Consider the following 24,058-nt stretch of genomic DNA (forward strand, 5'->3'; position numbering starts at 1 on the left):
ACTCTACGGAAAAGTAGCAATTCGTAATTCACACTAATTCATTCAGAGAAAAAGAATATGCACATACAAGGATTGCTGACCAGTTTGTAAAGAAAAACAAACAACAATGGACAAAGTCACAAACATACATACAATCAAAGCATCTGATTTGTTGCAGCCATCAGTTCAACGTTGGAGATTCTGGAGAAGCTAAGCAATTTGTGTGCATCTTTTGGTGCAGATGTGATGTTTTTGTAAACACCACAACCGAGTCTTTTGACTGAAGCCCTCGACGGTCCAAACATAAATTAACACCATAAAATCAACAGCCTCTTAACTCCTCACCAGGACACTGAAAAAAAAAAAAAGAATGCAATCTTGAGATGGAATCTCAACATGCAACCGATCTAAAATGTATTATCGATTTTTCCATAAACATACAAATGAGAAAAATAAAATAACTTTACATGCTCTTCATACAAACCTTCCATCCTTCAACCTCTCATCACCCCATCTTTGGGAAGACCCCAGAGAAGTTGGGCAACTTATCCACATGCTTCAGTGCTCGCTCTGCGATCTGCCTCGTCCTATAGTCCCCGTGACGAAATGCATCAACCAATGCTGTCCCGACATTTTGATCTCCTGAAATCTCATAAGCGATCTCCTCTTTCCTCAAAATCCTCTCAACTGCCCACACAGCTTGCTGCTTGAGTGTCTCTGTGCAATTCTCTCGCAATATCTCTAGAATCGGTTTAATCCCATCCGCATCATCCAAGACTGACACTCCGTGTTCAATGTCCACCCCATCATCCAACAGAGTGCACAAAGCTGACAAGGCAGCCTCAATAACCTTCACATTAGCATGATCTAAACAAGCTACCAGCTTCTCTACTGCCCTCCCTTCCAACAAGCAGAAGCTATCCTTTACTGAACAGAAACCATGATGGACTCGGCACAGCCCATTAATAACCGGCGGGTTACCCAGACAAGGAAATATAGTACAACAGAATCCTGGTTCCGGAACAACTGGGATCCTTGTCAGATGTCTTGATTGCTTGGAGAGATTCTGCAGTGCCTGTGCAGAGACTGTTTGCACGTTATCAAGCCCATTCATCTGAAGCAGATCAGTAAAAAGTGCACCAAGATTGTATTCACGAGCAAGAGCAATGATCTCAGGTTGACCCTCCAGAATGTATGTGAGTCTTGAGAGAACCTTAACGAGCCCTTCGAGAAAAGGAGTGACAAAACGGCCCCCCCCACGAGTGATCCCTTGCCTGATACTTGTCACTTTGGAGACCACTATCTTGAAGGCCCCTTCATCCAGAAGCCTCCTGGTTAAATCAGAGTCCCTCTCAGGAAGGTTAGCCAGTAGACCGACAGCATCTGCTTGCTCTTCAGAGATACCGTTGTTCTCTGCAATGACATTAATCAAGCTGCTGAGCTGGCCAGCAGTACCACGAAAAGCATCAGCCAGCTCTTGACCCATATCAGGTGAAATATTGTGCAAAAGTTTTATAGAAGCCATTCGCACATCCCTCTGTGGAGCTTCAACAAACTGAATGAGGCTAATGGTAGCACCGGAGCTTTTTATTGCAGCAACTATATTCATGAAAGTGGTGGAAGAACTTGTGAGCCCAACAAGAATTTGAAGGAGCTTGCATTCAATTGCAGGCCCAGTGTTACTAATCAGATGGAGGAGATTGTGAACAATGTCTTCAGAAACTAAAGTCCGATGATCTTGATCAAGGGGGATGGACTCAAAATCAGCACCAGAAGACACAATGTTGGCAAGAACTGTTGCAGATACCTCTTTCAGCCTCATTGGTAGCTGGTTAATGCCTACAGTGAATAGGTCCTTGACAAGCGGGGGGAGGATGCCTGCTTGAATAAGTATCTTTGCACTACCTTCATAAGAGGATATCTGATTCAAAGCCTTGAGGGTAGCTTCTCTAGCTTGCTTGCTCCCACTTTTCATTACATCAACTAGTGCCGAACCTGCTGTTTGGGCTACAAAGACTTTCACATCATTGCTCAAAACAAGCTCTCCAAGGTAGGAAGCCATGGACAATTGCGTGTCAGCTGAACCTGCAAAGTTTTATATGTGATTTAGAGAGAAGAATTGAATGAAAAAACTGCAGTAATAATTCATCCACAAGAGCCAGATAGTCAGTAATAAAAGCATAACACATTTTGTCTAAACAAGCTCTGTGTATTTAGAAACTGTATTAAGACACCTAATCCATCCAAACCCATGATTGCAAGTTCACAACAAAGAACAACCACACAACAACATGTTTGGGCAACAAAAAGACAAGTTATACACAATACAAATGAATACACTAGCACGATAAACCCAAAATTATAGGGCATTTCTGTAATAGCTAACTAATATGCCTTGTAGAATAGAAAGAAAAAAAACCTTGAAAACTAGCTTAGCTGTAAAAAAGGAACAAAACCAGTATAGAAAACACAAGAGAAAAGTAACAGAAGCTAAGCACCTTCCAGGAGAAGTGTAAGAAGTGGCTGCAGTCTGCCATTTTCAGCCATTTGCCTCACATTTTTTTCACACTTCTCCAGATTTTGCAATGTCTTATCAGCTTTCTCTACAGTTGAAATGTTTTCTGATTTACTACTTGCCATCCCAACCAATATCAGAATTGCTCCACCAACTCCACCAATCTTTTCACATAATAATTCAGACTTTGAAAGCTCATACAATAATGACACAGCTTCCTCCCTCTCTTGGGAATGTTCATGTGACAAAAATTTCACGATTGTACGGATGGTGTCCCCCGCAGCTATAACATCCTGCAAAATGGCATATTAAATATTTTATACATCCAAAAACAGAAGTAAAAATTTAAGTACAAAAAACTCCAGAGCATCTGCAAACCCAACATTAGGCAACCTTGTTATCATCATCCCCTTCAGCTACGATGCGAAGAGTTTCTAGTGCTTTTATTCGCACTTTCGTGCTGCCATGCTTCAGCATCTCAGCTATCATTGGTATTAACTCTGCATTGCGCACAACATGCTTGTTCGACCTGCTTTTCTGGCAAATATGTGCAATGTGATTAAGGGCCTGTAAAACATCAACCTCTGGGCTCCCTGGAGACAGTATTCTACATGCTTTGTCAACCTGAACAGCGTCATTCCTTTTGGTCCATTCTTCAATGGTGTTTCTCAGGGCAATACTGGGATTTAGGTCAGTGCTCTTTAACTCTTTCTGTGTCAATGGACAGGTTGGCCTCTTTCCACTGTCCCTGCATTCCCTGAACCATTTCTCAATTGCTTCTCGCTCAAAAGTCTGCCCATTCTCTATGGTAACAGGATTCCACATAACTTCCTTCGTGAGAGGACAAAGAAATGCGTCATAAATAGGCTCGACATGTAAACTGTCACGATAGCTCTCATCAGAACGGCTACCAGAGTCGAGGTTCCCATCCCAACTTTCTGCCATCTTTTCAGAGAATCCTAACACAACAGAAACAAAATTTAGAAGCTTTCAAAATGACCAACAGTATGTAAATATGTGAAGAAAGAAGAGAACAAATGTCTTAAATATTGGCAGCATAAGGTGTTTCAGTATGTTGTCGGCTCAATACAGTCAGCACGTTCCGTATGACAATTAAAGGAGACAAAATCGGCTCAGCCAACACCAGTGTGGGATTGCTCTATTCGGCATGACATGGCATGAAATTTCGCATATCAACTAAGACTATCATCTGCGACTGCTTTGTCTCTTTCTTTTCATATACGGGGATGTTGCAACTATATATGCTTGTGTCAAAAAACCCACAAATACCTTGAACTGATAAGAAAAAAAACGATTCATTAATATCCGAGAGAAAAACATAGCCTCGATCTTGTTAGTGACCTGAATGCATAAACCTAGATTTTTTCCCCCCTATAAAGATATTGCAAGACCTTATGTCATATAGGCCTCATGGTAAAATTTAACTGATTGAAGTCAAGTTCAAGTTGCAAGAGGCAGAAGTTCAATTTATCACAGAGTAGAAAATACAAAAAAAACCAGGTAAAACTGAAGCACATCTATACGAAAGTATTATGCCTGAGAGGCATATATGACAAAATTATAAATTAAAAATACAAAATACTTTACAATCATGACAAAACACGGACTAAAAGTTTAGGTTTACTCATTATTTATCCCCACCAAAATTTTCGATTAAGCTCAGGTAATTGTTATAAACAAGCAAATTTCAGAGAGAATACAAAGTACTACTAAACAAATCTCAGAATATAATCCATCAGTCTCCATGACAGATATGTAGGAAGAATCAGTCCCAAGGAAGACTGCCAGACTGGGTCATCTTTAAATATGTCAGAAATTCGAACGAAGCAATAAAACAAGCATTACAGCAACACAGCCTGATGGGATATTCCATAAGCTGAGTACTTAAAAAGGTAGACGATAAGATGAGACAGAAACTGACAGGCCAGTTGAGAGTTGAGACCTAAACCTTCACAACGAGCTTAGGTTCCATACCTTTCAATTTCCTAATGGACACAAAATAAAGAAAGAGACAAAGATAGCATTATGTAAAAACTTGTTACTACACAATGCTAAAGTACAAAGATCCACACGCGCTGATGTGCTAAGGACAACTAAATGCATTAAAAGTTGATGATTCAGTTGATAGTATCTTTCGGGGACCACTCAAAATAGCCCCCCAAAAAAAATGTTACAAGAAATGCTTGCTAACACCAAGCAAAAAGTTAATCCTTTGATGAACACAATCTAATAAGACCAGTCTGGCCTGTCTTTGCTATCACAAAAAATAAAAGGCCTAGGTTCAAACCAAATTTAATCAAAACTACAATTGTAACATACCCTTTTTGGCCTTTGATATTCTGTTTAAATAAATGGGTTGGCCTAGGCATTAGAAGTACATTGACCAAGACAAGAGACATGAACAGAAAGAGAAAGCGAAGGGGAAAAAACTTCAGCTGAATCCAATCCATTGTCATGTAGCATCATATTAAGCGGGTCGAATTTGATGAAGTCATTTGTTCTTCGCTACAAAGACATAGATCTGATCCAATTCCAACCTCCTTGCATTCAAACTTTAGTTAGTTTTATTTGAAGATGGGTCAGACCAGATTTGATAGAATCACATTTAACGTCAACTAGGAAGATCCAAACTTTTGAAACAAAATATTTTGAAAAGTTGATGACACTGTAAGTTGTCACAAAACAAGCAAACAAGAACTGCTTTGAAAAGCATAAATGTTCAATTTTATTATTTTTCTACAAGATGTGGTAAATCAAATACTCAAATATGCCTTTGATGGTGAAGACATGATGGCTAACTGGGAAAGCTCATGATGGACTACAACATTTAAACAAGTAGAGACATGTAAAGGAAATACAAATAGTTGAGAATGAAGACGGCCAAACAACATAATGGAATCAAATGAAAGATAATCAAATTTGGTTGGATGACAAAATTTTAAAAAAATTGTAATAATCAAGTAAGAATTAGTGGTTATTCAGACCAACACATTTAAGCTGAATAATTTTAGCATACAACAGAGATGACACTTACAGATATATGGCAAATCAGAATGAAATTCATCAAAATTGGTTAACAGATATTTTAGGGTGTGTTTGCTATGTTTATGTTTGAGGTATAGACTCAAAAAGAAAATAAATTTGATAGATATATTTATGTTTTTGGTTCATAATTATAATTGAGACCTTTTTTCAAAACTGGAAAGTCATACTCATCATGCAGAGGTTACGAGTTCACACAATCTCTAAAATCAGGCAATTATTCAACTGATTCTAGAGATCATATAATTGTTCTCCTGATCACTATGATCATGCCATGTTCATGGTTCACCAAGAAAACTTTTGTCCTTTTACTATAGTAGCACTAAGCAGTGACCATCAAATTACTCTTGAAAGCAGAAACAAATATTAGAAAAAAAAGTATTTATGTTTCTTATTTCACAAAAAGAAACAACATAGTGACGATAAACACACCCTTAGCAAAAACATGCAGCAAAGTTATTCAAAAAGTGACCCTTAGAAATGTAAGGAAATTCATGGCATGCTAATAAAGAAACTAGAATAGTAAAAAGGATAGAAAAATCTAGAAATAGCAACTATATTCTAAGGTAGTGATTGACACAGAACAATACAATTAAACCAGAGGCTCTGATAGTAAAAAGTTATAAAGAATGAATCAGATGTCAATTCAATGTTAATTTCTTGATAAGGTCATGCAAGTTAGCTAGTAATCTTCACCTACATAATTGAATATAAGATCACCATTTGAGTCTTCTATCATGAACATGGATTAGCTACAGAAGACAGCTCAAGATCAAGAAGGATCCCACAAAGATACGGCAGAATTGCATGACAGGTTAACGACTAACACCGATGTTCTAAAGTTAGTGCACAGTCCTAGCCAAAGCAAATCTAGACACTAGAGTAACATGTATCTAAAGATGCTAGTTGGCACCACCTTTCTCATTCCATCATCTCACAACTGGAACTGAAAGAGGTCCAAGAGGTATGATGGAGTTCAATGGTAAGAAAAAATCCATGTGACAAATAGTTGGAATTATGGTTTGATATTCCCATTATTGTTTTATTGTCTTGTGTACATGTCTATGAGTTGCATCATCCAATAATAGATGAATGATATAACTTTCCAATAAGAGTAGACACCCTTGCTTTACTATTGTTGTCAAAGTGCCATATTTGCAGATACCAGCATATTTGTGTTAGTATTTGTGTAGCATTAAATAACATGCAAAACTATATAACTGTTTCTGTGAATAATATTGTATATTTGTATGCCCAAGCTAAAAGTTGTTTGTATAGAATACTGACAAGGGTCAAAAGACATTAAAGATAAAGTCTTTTAACTAAGAGAATAATAAGAAAAAGTATACCGAAGCCAAATAAAGGCACAAACAATAGAAAGATAGGATAGACAGATATAAATACATATAGATTACTATGCCAATATGAAAAAAGAGAACTACAAAAATTTGAAATTAAAAATGCATGGATTTCAGTTTAGTAAATATGTTTTGTTCAAAGATGTAAAATTTAGTTGGAAAATTTAGAAGGCAGGTACACAACTATCAAATCCAGAAAATAGAGTGTATTCTGATCCAGAACTTCAGAATATACTTATATTCCAACACATGAATTCACATACCCTTTAAATATAGTTTTCTTACCAAAAGGAACAATTATTTAAGGCATGATAGACATAGAACAACAAGAAGCAGCTGTAAGATCTCCAATATCCGAGGTTAAGCACATTGATCTTCTCCGACCATTGTGTTCCATTGATGGTTATGTCATCACCAGTCAAACTAAGAGCCATCACTGTTGCTAACAGGATTCTCTTTGGTCCTGACACCACTAATCCTAATAAACCTCACCTTGTTAAAACGATGCATCGAAATGTCTCCTTTGAACATTTAAACACCAACTTAAACGACATTCCTTCATTTTATCCTCAAATAGAACTACATTTAATTGGTCACACATGTAAATATATTTCCTTCTATCTTCTCAGTAATAGTACAATAAAAAACATCAAAGATGTCAGAAAGTGTTGAAATAGAAAAAAAATTTGATAATGAAACATATCTTAGCATATATTCAAACTCACATTATGAACAGAAATAACTTAATTCAAGAAAAAGTGCAAGACTAAAAAATAATTATATAGATAAAATCCAGATTTTATTCTGAAAATGACTTGACTTAGGGAAAGATTGAACTAAAGGATGCTACAGCTACATCAAATGATGCAGTCTCCCATATGGAAGGCTAGATACAAGGAAGAAGAAAACAACAAAATAAAAAGTGAACAGAAAGAAAAAGAAACCAAAAAGACAAAACATGAAATCCTTCATTAATCATCATCCAAAAAACTCCATTGGGAGCCTCTAAATGGCCTCAAAGCAACATATCTTGGTCCTTAAAGGAATTCTAATTTACTAACAACACATTAGGAATTTATTGGAATGTTTTGACTCAAAGACTCCAAGTTACCTAACAACAATTTTAAGGGACCTATTGAGCACCTCAAAGGGCATTCTGTCAGCATAAACTTTGTCATACTGTAACATTAGTAAATTTTATATGTAAACATTACTCTAAACTTCTAATTTTAATCAAGAGTACTAACACTTAAGACATATACATACATCTCCAAGCATCATGCACAAAACCCATTCAGTGAATAATTGAAAAGCATGGATCTATATTCCATTCTCATAATACACAATTGACCAATCAGGAGTCTGTCCAACTATATTAGGCATTTACAATGTGCATGATAATACTAAATTAATCCCACCAGGCATCCTTCTATCAGATGCAAAGAAGAAAAACATACAGCTTTGGTAGAATAAATTTTCATAATAAATGTCAATGGACTAAGAGATACATTTTTATTTTGGTAGCATTTTATCCCTGATGGCCAAATACAAAAGAATTATCTTAAGGTCCCTCAACTTTAAGCGAGAGCAGTTGACTTATAGCACAAAAAACTAAATTACTTAAGACAAACCCAATAAATTTGGTATTGCATAATTACAAAAAAGAATCACTGAGTCTTGTAATATAGAAAAGGATTAGCGACTTGATGTCAAGGGTCAGAGTCACACAGTCTCTTTTCTTGCGACAATAAGGCTGCCTACATTGGCCACTCTCCAGACCATGTAATGATGGGATGTTCATGCACAGCCACCTTCTTTTTCTCATTTTTAAGAAATGAGCTCCAAAATCTTGACAAAATTAATGTCCAATCAATGATAGTAATCTTTCTAGTCTAGAAAATAACTACACTTGGAGAAACTGGACCTGAAACTATGATGCATCTTAAAGCCAACTCCAGGTTTTGGTTTCAATTGGAACAAAATGTGTACTAAATCTTGCAAACATTTTCATATTGACAATTAATTTGACACATGATGCTTTGGGGATGAACATTACCGGTCATGTCTATTTTGGAGTTTAACAGTGGTGCTGGGAATGTTTCTTTACGGACTGTCAAACAGAGTATATCATCATCGCCCCAGTTTGGAAGGTCACTTAATCATCATCAATCAGGAACAGATATGTAGCAAGTTCATATTTTGAAGGATTAAAGAAATTCCTGTCGTCTTCCTTGCACTTTCTTATGCCCTCTTATTAATTTTTTTCTATTTATTGCATTTTTCCTCATCTACTCCCTTTTGCATTCTCCTGTCTGTTCCTTCATCTATGTCAACTAGTACCTTTTTTCTTTTGCCTTTGCCTCTTTTTTGCTAAACCATCTATCCAGTGCATGCTCTACAATTACAGCTGATATGTATCTACTATTATCATGAGTAACGTAAAGATCAAAATTACATGGATATGAAATATAAATATGGATCCAAGTGGTGGCTGCTGTAAGGAAACAAAATAGAGATGCAAGGACACACGGAGACAAATAGTTTACAAAGATAATGTCATTTTTGTGTAATATAGTGTAAATGTAAAATATTTGAAGTTGGGTTCATAAAATCTTTAGGATCATTAAAAAATCTAATTCTTATATTTTATATTATCTGATGTTGGGATAGTACAATTAAAAATTTACATTTACTAGAAGTCCCGCTCATGAATATAGGACATGGCTTGTAGGTCTGGAAGCCCTAGTCCTTGTACCACTATAAAAATCAGAATATCATTACTTTCCTATTAACACCTGCCTGTTAGACAACTTGTTACATCACTATCTTACAAGCCTATGCATGTGGGAATAGGTAAAATGTTTTAATCCTTTAAAGTTAAAGCCCTGAGACCTTACATTGCTTAGTCTATCTTTTGATGTAAGATAATATTTCTTGCAAGCCACACCTATTTGGATCAGCTAAACCATATTTATGCATAAGAGATCTATGGAAAGTTAAAATGTAGAAGAAACTTGATGCCCACCTTGCATCCTATTCTTACAGGTTTTATGTTGGTAAGACAATCAAGTTACAGAATAAGCAATAGATTCTTAATGTAATATAAAATACAAAAGCACTTTCAGAAAAGAAAAAAAATCATAATGACCTGTGAGAAAGATAAGAGAAAAAATGACAAGAGAGATAACATATGATTGAACATTTCATAATATAGAAGAATTGGAACAAAATAAAAATAATTGGAAAAAAAGACATATTCAGCTGTTGCCCTTTGGAAAAGTTATCAAACAAGAAATGCAATCTAAATTAGTAGTTCCTCATAATATTTCCAAATTATGTGACCTGGGATTACAGTAAAGAATTAGATTTCTTTTTAAGCAATCGTTAAGTGCTGGAGGCAAGATTTGATTCCAAGGCCTCGATATCAGCAACGGCTTTACTAGCTGGCACCTTCAAGATCTTTATTGGCTCTATCTTGAGGATTGCAGTTAACATAGTTTCAATGTATCAATAAATTTCTATGGATAAAATGGATCTGAGGTTTCTATAAATGTGTTAACCATCTGAAATTTTTCCTGATAAAAGGATAATCGTCTGATATTTGCACCATGAGATAAATATATGTCCATAATTAGGAAAAACATCTGAATTTCGCTGGACACAAAGGCAACCGCTCAACCAACGTATAAATATATCGACACTGGGCACAATCTTGAAAAGGATCCATTCTCATCAGTTTTCACGAAGAATTCACCAATACAGCCACGTCCGCATCGGGACTTGACCGTCCTAGAGTCCAACAAATGTAAGTTCAACACCTAAATCAGCTGCCATCCCATCATCGACGCAAGGTCCACAAGATCTATGGGAGCAAACGAAGCAGTGAAGGAGAATTGAGCATCGGAAACCATACCGCTCGCTGCCACTCTTCTTTGGGATCTTTATCGACTCGGAAACCCTAATTTTCCGCTGCCACTGGACCCATGCCTGGCTCGCGCCCGATGCCCTCCGCTCCCCGCCGCCGAGGTCTCCGAGAAAGGCAGCCGATTGAGGCGAACGATCGGCGGAGGGCGGGGAAGGAAGGATCGACGGATCGGGCGAGATAGAAGGCTTCGGTATTGGGCGAAGAGAGAGAGAGAGAGAGGCGACTCGTTTGACTCGTCTTCCAGTCGTGGGGCCGTCCAAGGGTGGCAGGTGTTGTACGGCTGCTCGAAGGGGCTTCTGAGAATGAAATAAGAGTGAAGCCGACAATTTCCGTGGGAGGAACAAAAATATATTTAAAAAACAAAATTACAGGTATATCCCTTCAAAATAAATAATTTATCTATTATTCTGCTTAATTTTTAGTGTTAATATATATCGTTACAAATCTAAAAACCTTTTTGTGTGCATACATATATATATATATATATATATATATATAATATTTTATATAATCATATTAAGATTTGTAAGAATAATTATACCATTTTCAAATTTTAGAAGGATAGATATGTAAAATCCCCTAAAAGGAAAAAGGTTGGAAAGACTTGGCATCAATTAAACAACACGTGGCACGGGGTTTGGTCTTCTTGATCAAAGGAAGTCGTTCAATCTCACTCTCCAAGACTCCCATTTGATCAAATTAATTACAAATAAATATTTACCTTCTCCTACTCCTAATCTTCACCAAACAAGTATTGTTTGTTACTGCTGTTGTAATTGTTGACAAGTATTATTGTTGTTATGTAAATCATTCACTTGAATGATTAATTAGATATCATAAATTAAGCCTACTCTTGTGTTGTTTTAGTTCTTTCAATTAATCCACTTGGTTTACACATGAGAGGGCCAATAATTCATACATAAAAGTATAATTTTGGGGAATAGATATTGTCACAAAGCACATGATCAATTGGAATTCTGCATATGATGAATTATCGATGAAGCTCTTGTGTCTTATCAAGAAAAGTCTTGGTCAATACCATGAGCATCTTGCCCAAACAATGTATTTATAGGATTAAATAACTTTTGAATTCGACTGATCCCATCGTCAACCAGAAATGTACATGGACTAGCACATCATATTAATAGATTTCAACCTCACGAAACCTAATTTAAAAAATAAAAATAAAATTGGTGGGTGATGCATTAGACATGAACAATTTGATTGGAATTGAATAGATTAAAAAAGAAACAATCAATCCAATAACATGAAACAAATTGATTTGCGAGCATCAACTTGGATTTGATTTGTTCTCTCTAGTATAAAGATCCTAGTTCCATCAAATCAATCATATGGGAGCTCATGACCAACGTGAGCTTCACGTTGAACTTGATAGGGGACTACTTTGTCTGTCTCGGAGACACCTTGAGTGTGCGAGCTCGATTTAGATCCTTTAGAGTTCCAAAAGACAACTCTAAGGGTAAGAGAGGCACGACTATCTTATTAGTCCTTGACTCTCTTACTCCTCAACCGATATATGACTAAGTTAGCCCTATCAATACCGTTGGCTTTCATGTAATTATATAGTATATTATTCTCGACTCTGAATGGAATACTTGTATAAATACAAAATAATTAGAAAAAATGCACGATTAATAAGAAAATACTCGGGCATGCGAGTGTCTCAGGCAAAGCCAACAAGAACCACACGATGCGTCTCCATCACGTGCGGTATTTCGCCCTTTTCGGGCCGTATGCATCCAATCATGTCGCATCCTCCCAATCAAATATATATGCATAGTCGGTGGTTCGAGCTATTTCTTACCACGATCGTACGGTCGACAAGAAGCGAACTCGATCGCAACGTTTCTATTATGGGATCACTTTTCCTGCGTCTCTTTATATCAATTGTGCGACCACCCGATCTCATCGTCTTCTTCCCCGAGCAAACCCTCATTCCCTTCACGCGGCCTGTCCTCCCCTTCCTGCTCGCTTCCGCTCGCATCGAAGAGGATAGGAGTAAATTAGTTGGTTAATTTGATCGATTCATGGGGTTTGGGAACGAAGCGAGCTCCTCCGGCTACGGCCTGGATGCATCGGGGCCGCTTATCCAGGTGGTGGGCGGTGATGACCATGGGCGGGGGCTGTCGTCGCAGCCGAAGACGTTCGCGAACGTGTTCATCTCGATCGTGGGAGCTGGCGTGCTGGGCCTCCCTTACGCCTTCAGGCGAACCGGGTGGGCTGCCGGCGCGTTACTGCTCCTCGCTGTCGCCGCGCTCACCTTCCACTGCATGATGCTCATCGTCCGCACCCGCCGCCGCCTTGACCTCGACCGATCCGCCAAGATCGCCTCCTTCGGCGACCTCGGCCTCGCTGTCTCCGGCCCCCTTGGCCGTCTCGCCGTCGACGTCATGATCGTGCTCAGCCAGGCCGGCTTCTGCGTCGGCTACCTCATCTTCATCTCCAGCTCCCTCACGAACCTCCTTCCCGTCTCTCTCCCCCTCCTTCCCTTCCTCTCCTCGAAGGCCCTCTACGTGCTCGCTATGTTGCCCTTCCAGTTGGGCCTCAACTCCATCCGCACCCTCACCCTCCTTGCGCCCTTCAGCATCTTCGCCGACGTCGTTGACATCGGCGCCATGGGCGTCGTCGTCGTCGAGGACGTCTCCGTCATGCTTACCCGCCCTCCTCCCCTCCACGCCTTCTCGGCGCCCTCCGTCCTCCTATACGGCGCCGGCGTCGCGGTGTACGCCTTCGAGGGCATCGGCATGGTCGTCCCCCTAGAGGCCGAGGCCGCCGAAAAGTCCAAGTTCGGGCGCACCCTCGGCCTCTCCATGGCCTTCATCGCCCTCATCTACGGCCTCTTCGGCGTGCTCGGCTACGCCGCATTCGGCGACGAGACCAGGGACATCATCACCGCCAACCTCGGCGCCGGTGCGCTCACGGTGCTTATCCAACTGGGCCTCTGCATCAACCTCTTCTTCACGTTCCCGGTGATGATGAACCCGGTGTTCGAGGTGGCGGAGCGGTGGCTGTGCGGGAAGATGTACTGCTGGTGGCTGCGGTGGGCCTTGGTGGCGGCGGTGAGCCTCGTGGCCACGTTGGTGCCCAACTTCGCCGACTTTTTGTCGCTGGTCGGGGGCAGCGTGTGCGTCGTGCTCGGCTTCGTGCTGCCGGCGGTGTTCCACTTCAAGGTGTTCAGCGCCGAGCTGGGCTTCGCCGGGGCTACAGCCGACATCGCCATCATCGTCGTCGGGGTAGCGTTGGCCATCTCCGGAACCTGGTCTTCTCTCATGGCGATCTTCAACTCTGAGCAAGCTTGACAGCGTGCTGTCTGCCTGAAAGTCTCGTAGATCAAATTAGCAGAATCTGGGACTGCAATTGTAGGCACCATCAAAGAATCAAAGCAACGGCGGTCTGTGGATCTCTTCTTCTCAACAGTAACGTGTAAGGTGGCTTCTCTGAATTATGGGGCTACAATTATCTGATAAAGACACCATGATGTGTATGAACTCGAACACTCACTGTACTCGAATTACAAAACATTTAGATTCAATTTAAATGAGTTGGATCGATCCCGATGATGGAAAAACTCTAATCCTATATCATTTCTATCCCACATTCGGACTGAACACATTTCCATTACCTGAATCTGAGTATTTACTTTTGAGATGATCTATTTTTAATTTTGTCAACAATTCAAGACATCTGAAATAGATTTCCAAGAAAAAATAATCCCTGAACTTAACGAGATCAAAGTTTAATTACATATGAATTTATCGATACAAGACAGTTCTAGTGAGATCGATAAAGGGGGGATAAATCTAATTTGATCTCTCTTTCAAAAAGTTTTCCCCAACATTCCGGCATGTTTTGACTCGAATGTTTTGTAAGTTCATCTCAGAGTAGGAGGCTCCACCATCCGTGAAGCTTCTGTATACTATGGCTTCCACGACGTTACATTATTAAGAGTGATAGTGAAAGTCGTATGTTTGAATTGATTGGATCAGCAAGCCACCAAAGAGGTTGACTGTATCTATCTCAACCTCATTGGGACCATAGCAAGCGAACCAATTGCCCAAATGGCTGGACATCCTAAGACTCCTTAATCCATTTCGTCATCGATCCAACCTGTGGTTGACCAATCGAATTTGATGTTGGTCAACCCTATGGATTGGACCGTGGCTGAACCTGAATTGGACGCACTACCAACCCGTAACAGGTGCAGTCCAACCCCTTCGAACGAGCAACCTCAGATAGATCGGTTAATCCTTCAGGCTAGTGGATACCATACAAAGCTCATAATCGATCATGTTCCGAATCTCAAAGCTATCCAAACCATGATTGCTTTTGTATTCGTGCAGGAATGACTATCCTTCCACCAAGTCTACGAACCAACCTCTTAAATGCGAACACTTCTTCGTGTGGTAAAAGCGGGCATCCCATTCGGCCAGTTGTAGCCATCGCCTTCCTCCTCAGATCCGCTTCTCCTCCTCCTCTTTCTCTCCCTCTCTCTCGCTCCCTTCTCTTCTTAGCCGTGGGGAACATTGGATCCTTGCGACACAAGGCAGCGATAAAGAGGAAAACTTAGAAGAGGCAGAGGAACATGTCGTGCTCTTCGACGTCAGGGTCGGAGGAGGACGAGGGCGTCGATGCCTACCGGAAGGGAGGGTACCACGCCGTCAGGGTCGGCGATCAGTTCGCCGGTGGGAGGTACATCGCCCAGCGGAAGCTCGGGTGGGGCCATTTCTCCACCGTCTGGCTCGCCTATGACACTCGAGCTCAGGTACTCGATCACCCCCTCCCTCCCTCCTCCGCTCTGCGTCTTTGTTTCTCCGTGGTTCTTTCGTCAGTTTTCGGTTATTCCGGACGGTCCCGTGGAGGGAGATCGCCGATTTCTGCCTTTGATGCGAATTATCGCCTAAAGGTCAATACCGTGAAAAGATCGTCGTGGATTGTCTGCGAAAGATCCCATCTCTCGTTCTTGGATGTGGTTTCATCCGATCCCGGATCGCTTCTCGATCTGACCTCTTGGATCGTGATTTACTCGAACATCTTCGTGTTTGATTGAAGAATTATTGAGAAGACCAGTGTCCTTTCTGACTCTGTATCACATTCTATAATCAGGGTTGTACGGCTAAATAATTATTTATATTATTGGTCATATATGGAAAAAAGTAGCGGCAATCATGTTTCATTAATTTTCCGAACTCTCTACGTAAGGCGGAATGATTTGTATCATTTATTGGGAATCAATGATCCTTTAATTTGTGGTGGTTAGCATCATCTACTCACTTGGATTCTTATTTTCCTCATTTGAAACTTGCTTATCGTTCTACAGAGGTGATGCTTTATGTCAACTCTACTTTCTCAATGGACTCTATCCTATCTATGATTCTCTTTTCAATCGTATCCCTCCTGTGTGGATTGCACTTTCTTTAATTTAGTTGCGCCATTATGTTGTTGTTTTCTGTTTTTGTTTTACCTATTATCTTCTACTATGAGGGTGAGTCTTGGGTGGCAAAGTAAGATGTCTCCTCGCTGACATGGATGACAAGGGTTCAAGTCATAAATGACCTTCTGCTTACATCAAGGATAGGATACGGACATAGATTCTCCGTGGATTCCTTTCACTAGGCTGTCATGATAAGTCCTGTACCAATGGCACCTCAAGTTTTTCCTGTTTGATGTACCTACCTTCTGGTTCAAGGATTAATTTTGAATTTGATCGTTCTGCAGAATTTTGTTGCTCTCAAGATTCAAAAAAGTGCACCGGAGTTCGCTCAAGCTGCTCTCCATGAGATTGAGCTTCTCTCGGCAATTGCTGAAGGAGATGCCTCAAATTCCAAATGCATAGTTCGATTAGTTGACCACTTTAAGCATTCTGGCCCAAATGGGCAGCACCTTTGCCTGGTAATTGAGTTCCTTGGGGATAGCCTACTTCGGCTTGTCAAGTACAACCGTTACAAAGGCATTGGGTTGGACAGGGTGAGAAACATATGCAGGTCCATCTTGGTAGGTCTTGATTATTTGCACAGGGAAGTTGGCATCATTCACACAGATTTGAAACTGGAGAATGTTCTTCTTCTGTCCACCATTGATGCTTCAAAAGACCCAGTTAGGTCTGGATTTACTCCGATTCTCGAGAGGCCAGAGGGCAACCCAAATGGTGGAGTAGTGGTCAATGTGATTGAAAAGAGGCTGAAGGAAAAGGCAAAGAGGGCAAGGGCGAGAATCTCTGAGAGAAGAGCATCAACTGCGGGAAATTTGCAGCTAGAAAGAAGCTTGGAAGGGATTGATCTTAGATGCAAGATTGTGGATTTTGGGAATGCTTGTTGGTGTGATAAACAATTAACTGATGATATCCAAACTAGACAGTACAGGTCACCAGAGGTCATTCTTGGTGCTGGATACTCCGCCTCTACTGATATGTGGTCTTTTGCCTGCATGGCTTTTGAGCTTGCTGCAGGAGATATGCTATTTACACCTAAAAATGGTCAAGGATATAGCGAAGATGAGGTATGGTTCCTACCTCTGAATTAAACATGTATATTATTTTTTTCTCTTAAATTGGATAAACAAATAAAGTATTAACTAAGTTGATAATGCCACTGAGAAATTCCGTTGACTTATTTTTAGGTGTGTACACTTGCTTCCAGTTTTTTTTCTGGATTCTAGGGACAAGATAACACATAGAATGTTGTTACTAGTGAAGGCTGCAGTTGACCTCAATTTAAAAGTTCTTCTGTTGAGTCCTATGATGGCTTCAACAATGAAAATGTAACCCATCCTTGCTAATGAAAATGTCATTAGTTTTTTTTCATCTTGTTGTGATCTCTTAGAAAGTTGAATTTGTAGATGATTGTATGTTACTAGATGCTGGTATGTTATTGTTGCAATTTCAGTAAATAAATATTTTGTTTTTAAGTTTTAAACAATCTGCAGCCATTTCAGAATGTATAGCACTCAGCTAGTTCTTGTCTAAATCTTCATTTAGGGGTTATCAAATTTGAGTGTCGGATAGTTAGGAAATTCATTAAGGGTGCTTATATGGATATGCGGGTTAACTAGAAAAGAAAATATTACATTCACAGACAGGTATTTAGGCTTCTGATACAGAAAAAATTGAGACAAAATCAACTTGATGGTTAGAACAAGTCCAAATGGCAACAATAAATGCATTGTTTGGACAAGGTAAACCAACATTTGTTAGTTGGGTGAGGAGATATAGAGGAAGAAGACCCATGAAAACATATGTTGAAGCGTTAAAAACAAAATCTGATGGCTCTTGATCTGACTTGTGACATCACCCTCAATAGTGGTCAGTGGCGGAAAAATAGCCATATAGCTTATGCCAAATAGTTGGGGTCTTAACACTTATTGTTGTCGTTGAACGGGAGGCATGCTAAAAGGCATCGATGCTATATGGTGCTGTACAGGTTGGAGGATGAAGATGTCATGCTTCATGACTCGAGTGCTCTTTAAAGCCACAAGCTATGAACACCATTATCAGTGCCAAATTTAAGATGCAATTTGAATCATGTTCAAACAAATAATACCTTGGCATAGCATAGAATATAATGTCACAAGAAAGTTACAGATGGAAACCAAATTTATTGCATACCTTGGAAAATATTTTCAAAAAATTTGAGCGAGTTACAGTTTCCCTGGTTTACATTTGAACTTTTCAAATATTCCAAGAACTTATGTATTGAATAAAGCCACAAAATGCAATTTAGGATAAGTACTCCCAAATCCATATGGTTATGTATTTTAATTTGAGTCTTCACAATATTTAGAAATGAGCAAAAGTTGAAACATTCAAGTAACCTCGAGGAAACATTTCCCTGACTACATTATTTTTTGAGTGCAAAATAAGCTTTGTATTGGTTGCTGATAGATCAAAGGGACCAATGTCCGATGGCATAAAACAAATCAAACTGTGAAGAACTGAGGTCCTAAGTAAGATTTGATGTCAAACTTAAACTCATATCAGAAATTTTTTGAGTAAAAGAGATGCTAGTAAGTTGTAGCAACTACCAAATTAACATAAAAGATTTGATGTAATAGAAATAAAGCTTGAATGAGTGAGATGTGTTTTAGGATTTGGTAGAGAAGAGTAGCAAGAGAAGTAGATTATATCCGTTTAACTTGCAGAAAGTACATAACCATGACTAACAAAGAAAAAGGAAAAAAAGGTAATGTGACATATTACAAATTACATTACAAACAGATTATGTAATTTTGGACACTCAGTAAAGCAGAAAAGAATAACAATGTTGCCCTTTCTTAACTGCCATACCCAGATTTCTTTCTGAAATATTAGTGTATATTTGTCAATATTCTAGAGTCCCTATTTGAGCATTACTGGCATGATAATCCACAGAATTCTGAGATGTCTTAGTTTGAGAGCCATGATTGCAGACATGTTCCGAGTTGCGAGCAGCAACAAGTTTATGCAATTTTTCTATCCTTTTCTATATTCAACTTAATGCATAAAAAATGATCATCTTTGAGTGCAGAATTTACCTTGACCTGATTAATTGATGCCTTAAGGCTATCCTTATTTACATTGTTTGTTCAAAAACATGTTCGAAGGTATAAGAATGAAAATCTTATCTTCTTTTGGACATCATAGACAGAAGTTAAACCCTAAACTTTTTATGGCTTACTGAAGAGACTCATGTTGACATATACAAGTGTCACTTGCTTTAACTTCATGAAATACATTATTATAGTTAACATCTTGATATAGATCCAATCAGGATCTCTAAGGTACAAGAGACTAAGTTAACCACAAAGTTCAAGTATATATTTAATAGACTATAGGGAAAAAAAAGAAGAAAATATTGTTTCAGTTTGGGTCTAAAATAAGGTTTTCAATCATTAACTTACAAAAAGGGAAGGACCTTTCCTGGTGGTAGGAGAATCTTGAGAGGGTTAGTAAACACAAAGCTATTAAACTTGGGTGTGGTTTTACTTATGAAGCATTACTTCTGTAGCTGCATGTAACTGAAACCTCTTCAGTGTGCTTTTTGAGTACTCTTAACTGATGTGTCAATTGATTTCGTTAGGTAATTATAGGTACATTAGTGTCATAAGTTTTGTTTGACGTTCAGTTAATTATATATTAACCTTCCCTAGACCCCTTAGTAGTTAAAAGAGGAGAGGTACTTTTGAAGTTTTGTATCTTTATTGAAAACCACTTGGTTTAAGAGGAGAATTTAAAAATAGTTTTAACATCAGTTGTTTTTTTTGGGTTGGAATGTTGACATATCTAATATGTTGGTCTTGTGTGGATGATATTGATGATGTGTGAGGTCATGTAGGATAGAATAAGAAATATGTGCATTTGTGAAAAAAGATGAGCAATATCAATAACAGAGTACAAGGGGTAAAATCATCTTGACTAGTTTGGACAAACAATTGCACTTATTGATTGTACCTCTTAGTATAAAGGCTTGTCCTTGTTCGTACAATGCTTTCTTTTTACCATGCCAACCAGCACGTTACAGACATTGCTCCTTGCTGATAAAGTTAAAATCCTTGTACATGTCCAAAGGAGATTTATAGTTGTTTTGTTGAGATGAGGTGCACTAGTAGAGATTAGTAAGGCCAGGAGATGTAGTGGAAAATCAAAGAATGTCGGACCTAATAAAAATGAATTTGGCACTCTATCACTAATTATGTTCATCTTTGTTGGAAAGTATCCATGTATTCATTTACAAATAGTTAGGAAGTTGATTGTCTAGTTTCTTGTTATTCATTTACCAAAAGACAATCTTAACTCTAATCATATAGTAAATCCCAAACTTTGAAGAGTTTCCTCCAAAGATTCCTAGTTCTTTTGGTGTTGGTTATAAGTTATGGTGGCTTGCATTGGTTATCAATCATCAATTAGATCATCAACCTTCAGAACTTGTATGATAAATGTGTGAAACAGCTAGAACTGATTAATCAGGCTTCAAAATTTTCTTAAAACTTTTAAAACAAATGTTTGCAAGCTCAACTCTGCAACTGCATTATTTCCTTTGAAAAGTATATTCCTGTTCCATCATGTATTTAATTTCCAGTGAATCACTTTGGCCCACTGGCAGGATCACTTGGCTTTAATGATGGAGCTCCTTGGGAAGATGCCCAAAAAGGTGAGAACTGCAATTTTTTTTCTTGTTAACTTTCTTGATACATGCTGTTAACTAGCTTTCTTCCTGTTATTCAGGTTGCTACGATGGGATCCCGATCGAAGGATTACTTTGACAGGCATGGAGACCTGAAGAGGATCCGTAGACTGAAATTTTGGCCACTAGATCGGCTACTTGTTGAGAAATATAAATTTCCTGAGGTTGATGCTCGTGAATTTGCAGAGTTTCTTTGCCCTCTACTTGATTTTGCCCCAGAGAAGCGACCAACAGCGGAACAGTGTCTGCAACATCCATGGCTTACAATGAAAGAAGTAAAACCTGATAGTGAAAATACTGAAGCAGGCATGGGAAAGCTGGAGACTGGCATGAGTAAGCTTAAGGTTCAGATGAGCAGGTGAGCAGCTGCTGCTACATAGTGCTCCCAAGCATGGTCCAGTAACGGTCATGTCTAATCCTTTCTACACGTTCAATTTGATTGCTCGAAATTGGATCGATTTCGACATATTTGGAGAAAGCAGCTTCAACACAGTAACATGGGGCTAACAAGCAATAACACCATCAGACTATGATGTGTATTTTGCAAAATATATATATTTTCTTATTTCTGTAAGTGGTTATAAAAATTGGGTGATGACTAGGTGGGAATAAGGAAGGTGCCTCACATTGTTTCATGCTTTACAGGCTAACCTTTAGAGGATATCACCTACTTGTGTTGGGATAGTGGAGAACCTCAACCCTATAGTTGTCGACATTGCTTGAGACTTGATGACCTTTAGGTTTTGAGGAACTGTGTGGTGTGGTGGTGTATTCTTTTTGGTGTTACATTTAATTATTTGTTTACAAGTTGTTGATAACATATTCTCATTAAGGAGATTCACATTACTTTGGAACATGCACAGGGTTCATGGGCACTTAATGCTTTCCATTTGAAGTTATAATGAGCATCTGTCACAAGGGTGAAGGGTTTTCCTTTTTCAGTAGATGGAGGTGTATCATGACTTTGTGTAACTAAGTTGACTTTTAAATGTTTGTATATCAAGTTTTTATTTTTCTCTTGATTCCTCTTTACATCATCTATTGGGATTCTATCCATCTTTAGTATGCTTACTACTACCCATTTGTCATGATTGATCAAAGCACTTGTATCAAATCTATATCTTCATGTTCTTGTAATTATGGAAGAGAGAAAAGGATGTTCTCTGACTATGAAACCAGGAGCTCCCTTCTTGGTGCTTGTAGTAATCTACTTCTACTAACTCTCTAAATAAATACATGTCTTATCTATCAGCATAACATTTACATCAAGAAAGAAAACTAGAGAGAGAATCCCCAATATCCTCATCTTAATTCACCGAGACAACCTGATGATTAGCACATTATATAGCAACCCAGCAAAGTCCTTTACGTATAAATCTCTGGATCAGAGCATGATGTCACGATAAGCTCAATTCATATGCTTCACCATCAAGCAGTTCAATGCTGCATTGATGATCTGAAATCTAAGCAATGCACACAAGTGTATTCTGACAAACACCTAACCAAGAAACTATGGCTGCTTCCTTGGGGTTGATATAGATATTCCATAAACTGGCATTCCATCAGAACCACCTGAAAGCTTTGAACTCTCTGGTGCTTCATACATCCCTTGGCTTCCATTAGAAGCTGGGCTATGATCGTAAACTGAAGGGGACAAGTTGCTGTATGCAGCTGCCATCGCTGTCTTGGCCTTCTTCTCAACCAGGGATTTAGCCTCAGATTCGGACTCTGTGTTGCTCGGCGCTGCAGCGGTCTTCTTCCTTTTCGAACGCGCCCTTCGATTCTGGAACCAATTGTAGACATTCGCCTCGGAAATTTGTCCATGCTGTGAGAGCTCAGCAACAATCTCTTTGATCCTTTGCTTGCTTGGAGTTCCAATGCCTTGGTAGAATAGGCTCTCAAGAGTCTGTAGCTGCATATGGGTTGGCGTCCAGCGTTGCCTTGCAGAAATCTTGGGACCTCCGTACGTCACTAGAGGGTCATTATACAGACCACTCAGCTTCATCCCTGAAAAGAGCAAATGGATCAATCCAATTCTTTTGTGCTGAAATCCCGTTATCGTATCTTTCATTTGCATTGGCAATTTCTTGGACAAGACAAGAAACATACCAGATTAGTCCTCTACGTGTAGAACCTAAAAGAACAAACGAAGTTACCATCGATATTGATGGAGGACAATGCAAACCAGAAAGGGGGGAGCAACCAGATTCCAGATCGATTGATGACAACTATAAATGGGTTCTTCTTCCAAACTCACCGTAGTTGACTCTGGATCGTCCCACTTGAAAACTAGGAAACAAAATCTATCATGCTTTGACTTAATAGATTGACATGTAAGTGATTTCTTGAATTACATCCTCTGACTAGAACTCTAGCAATGGCATGAACCACATGGAGTCCGGAAGTATGTGGGTTAACTCTAGAGAAAAAGAACCAAGAACAAGAACAAGACAACCAGTGTTAGATCGATATATAACAGTAGAACTATCTCCAAGAAATCCTGTTTTACAACTAGAACATTGAGAAAAAGGTGGTCCGGTGCACAAGTTGACTTCGATACGCCAAAAGAAGGGAGTAATCACAAGAAAAGCCAAGCAAACAAAGTGACTAACTCAATACTACGCTAAAAATCAAATTTCTAGAATCGGCCATGTTTATGAGCAGAAAGAACGAAGAGAGAGAGAGAGAGAGAGAACCTGAGAAAGCATCCTGCTGTGCCGAGACGGCCCGGTGCATCTCCACGAGCCGCTCGCAGATGACAGCATAGGCCGAGATTTGTCTCCTCAGGAGCTCCATCTGCTCGTCGGTCATCACCTGCACGCACGACGCTCCCTGCGCCGCCATCCCTTCCTCCATGTTTCGGTTATTGATCTCGGCAAATCCACCGGTAGCAGCAGCAGGACAAGCAGCGAACATCCATTCCATCCTCGCTCCTCCTCCCAACTCTCTTACAAGGATCGAAGGAGGCAAACAAACTCTCTTGCAAGGATCGAAGGAGGCAAACAGTAACGTGCTGCGTGCGCAACAAGAAGTGCGAGAAGAA

The 24,058-nt window shown here is 39.4% G+C and overlaps 4 protein-coding genes across 4 annotated transcripts; 2 read left to right on the plus strand and 2 right to left on the minus strand.

The window, feature by feature from the left end:
* Positions 1–12: 12 nt before the first annotated feature.
* Positions 13–11,125, minus strand: LOC103984590 (U-box domain-containing protein 44). The gene is made up of 5 exons (XM_009402113.3): positions 10,829–11,125; positions 2,888–3,453; positions 2,478–2,787; positions 464–2,064; positions 13–331 (listed from the first exon to the last, which is right to left on the minus strand). Exons 2-4 carry the CDS (start codon positions 3,437–3,439, stop codon positions 485–487), a joined length of 2,442 nt encoding a protein of 813 aa, XP_009400388.2. The 5' UTR covers positions 3,440–3,453; positions 10,829–11,125; the 3' UTR covers positions 13–331; positions 464–484.
* Positions 11,126–12,689: 1,564 nt separating this feature from the next.
* On the plus strand, positions 12,690–14,440 carry LOC135638134 (amino acid transporter AVT3C-like). Its single transcript, XM_065151097.1, has one exon. It carries the CDS (start codon positions 12,889–12,891, stop codon positions 14,158–14,160), a length of 1,272 nt encoding a protein of 423 aa, XP_065007169.1. The 5' UTR covers positions 12,690–12,888; the 3' UTR covers positions 14,161–14,440.
* An 837-nt stretch (positions 14,441–15,277) lies between these two features.
* LOC135639014 (uncharacterized) lies at positions 15,278–21,871 on the plus strand. The gene is made up of 4 exons (XM_065152702.1): positions 15,278–15,623; positions 16,577–17,356; positions 20,935–20,982; positions 21,057–21,871. The coding sequence occupies exons 1-4, from the start codon at positions 15,444–15,446 to the stop codon at positions 21,375–21,377; spliced, it is 1,329 nt and encodes a 442-aa protein (XP_065008774.1). The 5' UTR covers positions 15,278–15,443; the 3' UTR covers positions 21,378–21,871.
* A 623-nt stretch (positions 21,872–22,494) lies between these two features.
* On the minus strand, positions 22,495–23,919 carry LOC135638291 (WUSCHEL-related homeobox 8-like). The gene is made up of 2 exons (XM_065151357.1): positions 23,712–23,919; positions 22,495–23,022 (listed from the first exon to the last, which is right to left on the minus strand). Exons 1-2 carry the CDS (start codon positions 23,869–23,871, stop codon positions 22,526–22,528), a joined length of 657 nt encoding a protein of 218 aa, XP_065007429.1. The 5' UTR covers positions 23,872–23,919; the 3' UTR covers positions 22,495–22,525.
* Positions 23,920–24,058: the final 139 nt, after the last annotated feature.

This window comes from Musa acuminata, chromosome BXJ3-5 (genome assembly GCF_036884655.1).
Source record: "Musa acuminata AAA Group cultivar baxijiao chromosome BXJ3-5, Cavendish_Baxijiao_AAA, whole genome shotgun sequence".
Classification (NCBI taxonomy): domain Eukaryota; kingdom Viridiplantae; phylum Streptophyta; class Magnoliopsida; order Zingiberales; family Musaceae; genus Musa; species Musa acuminata.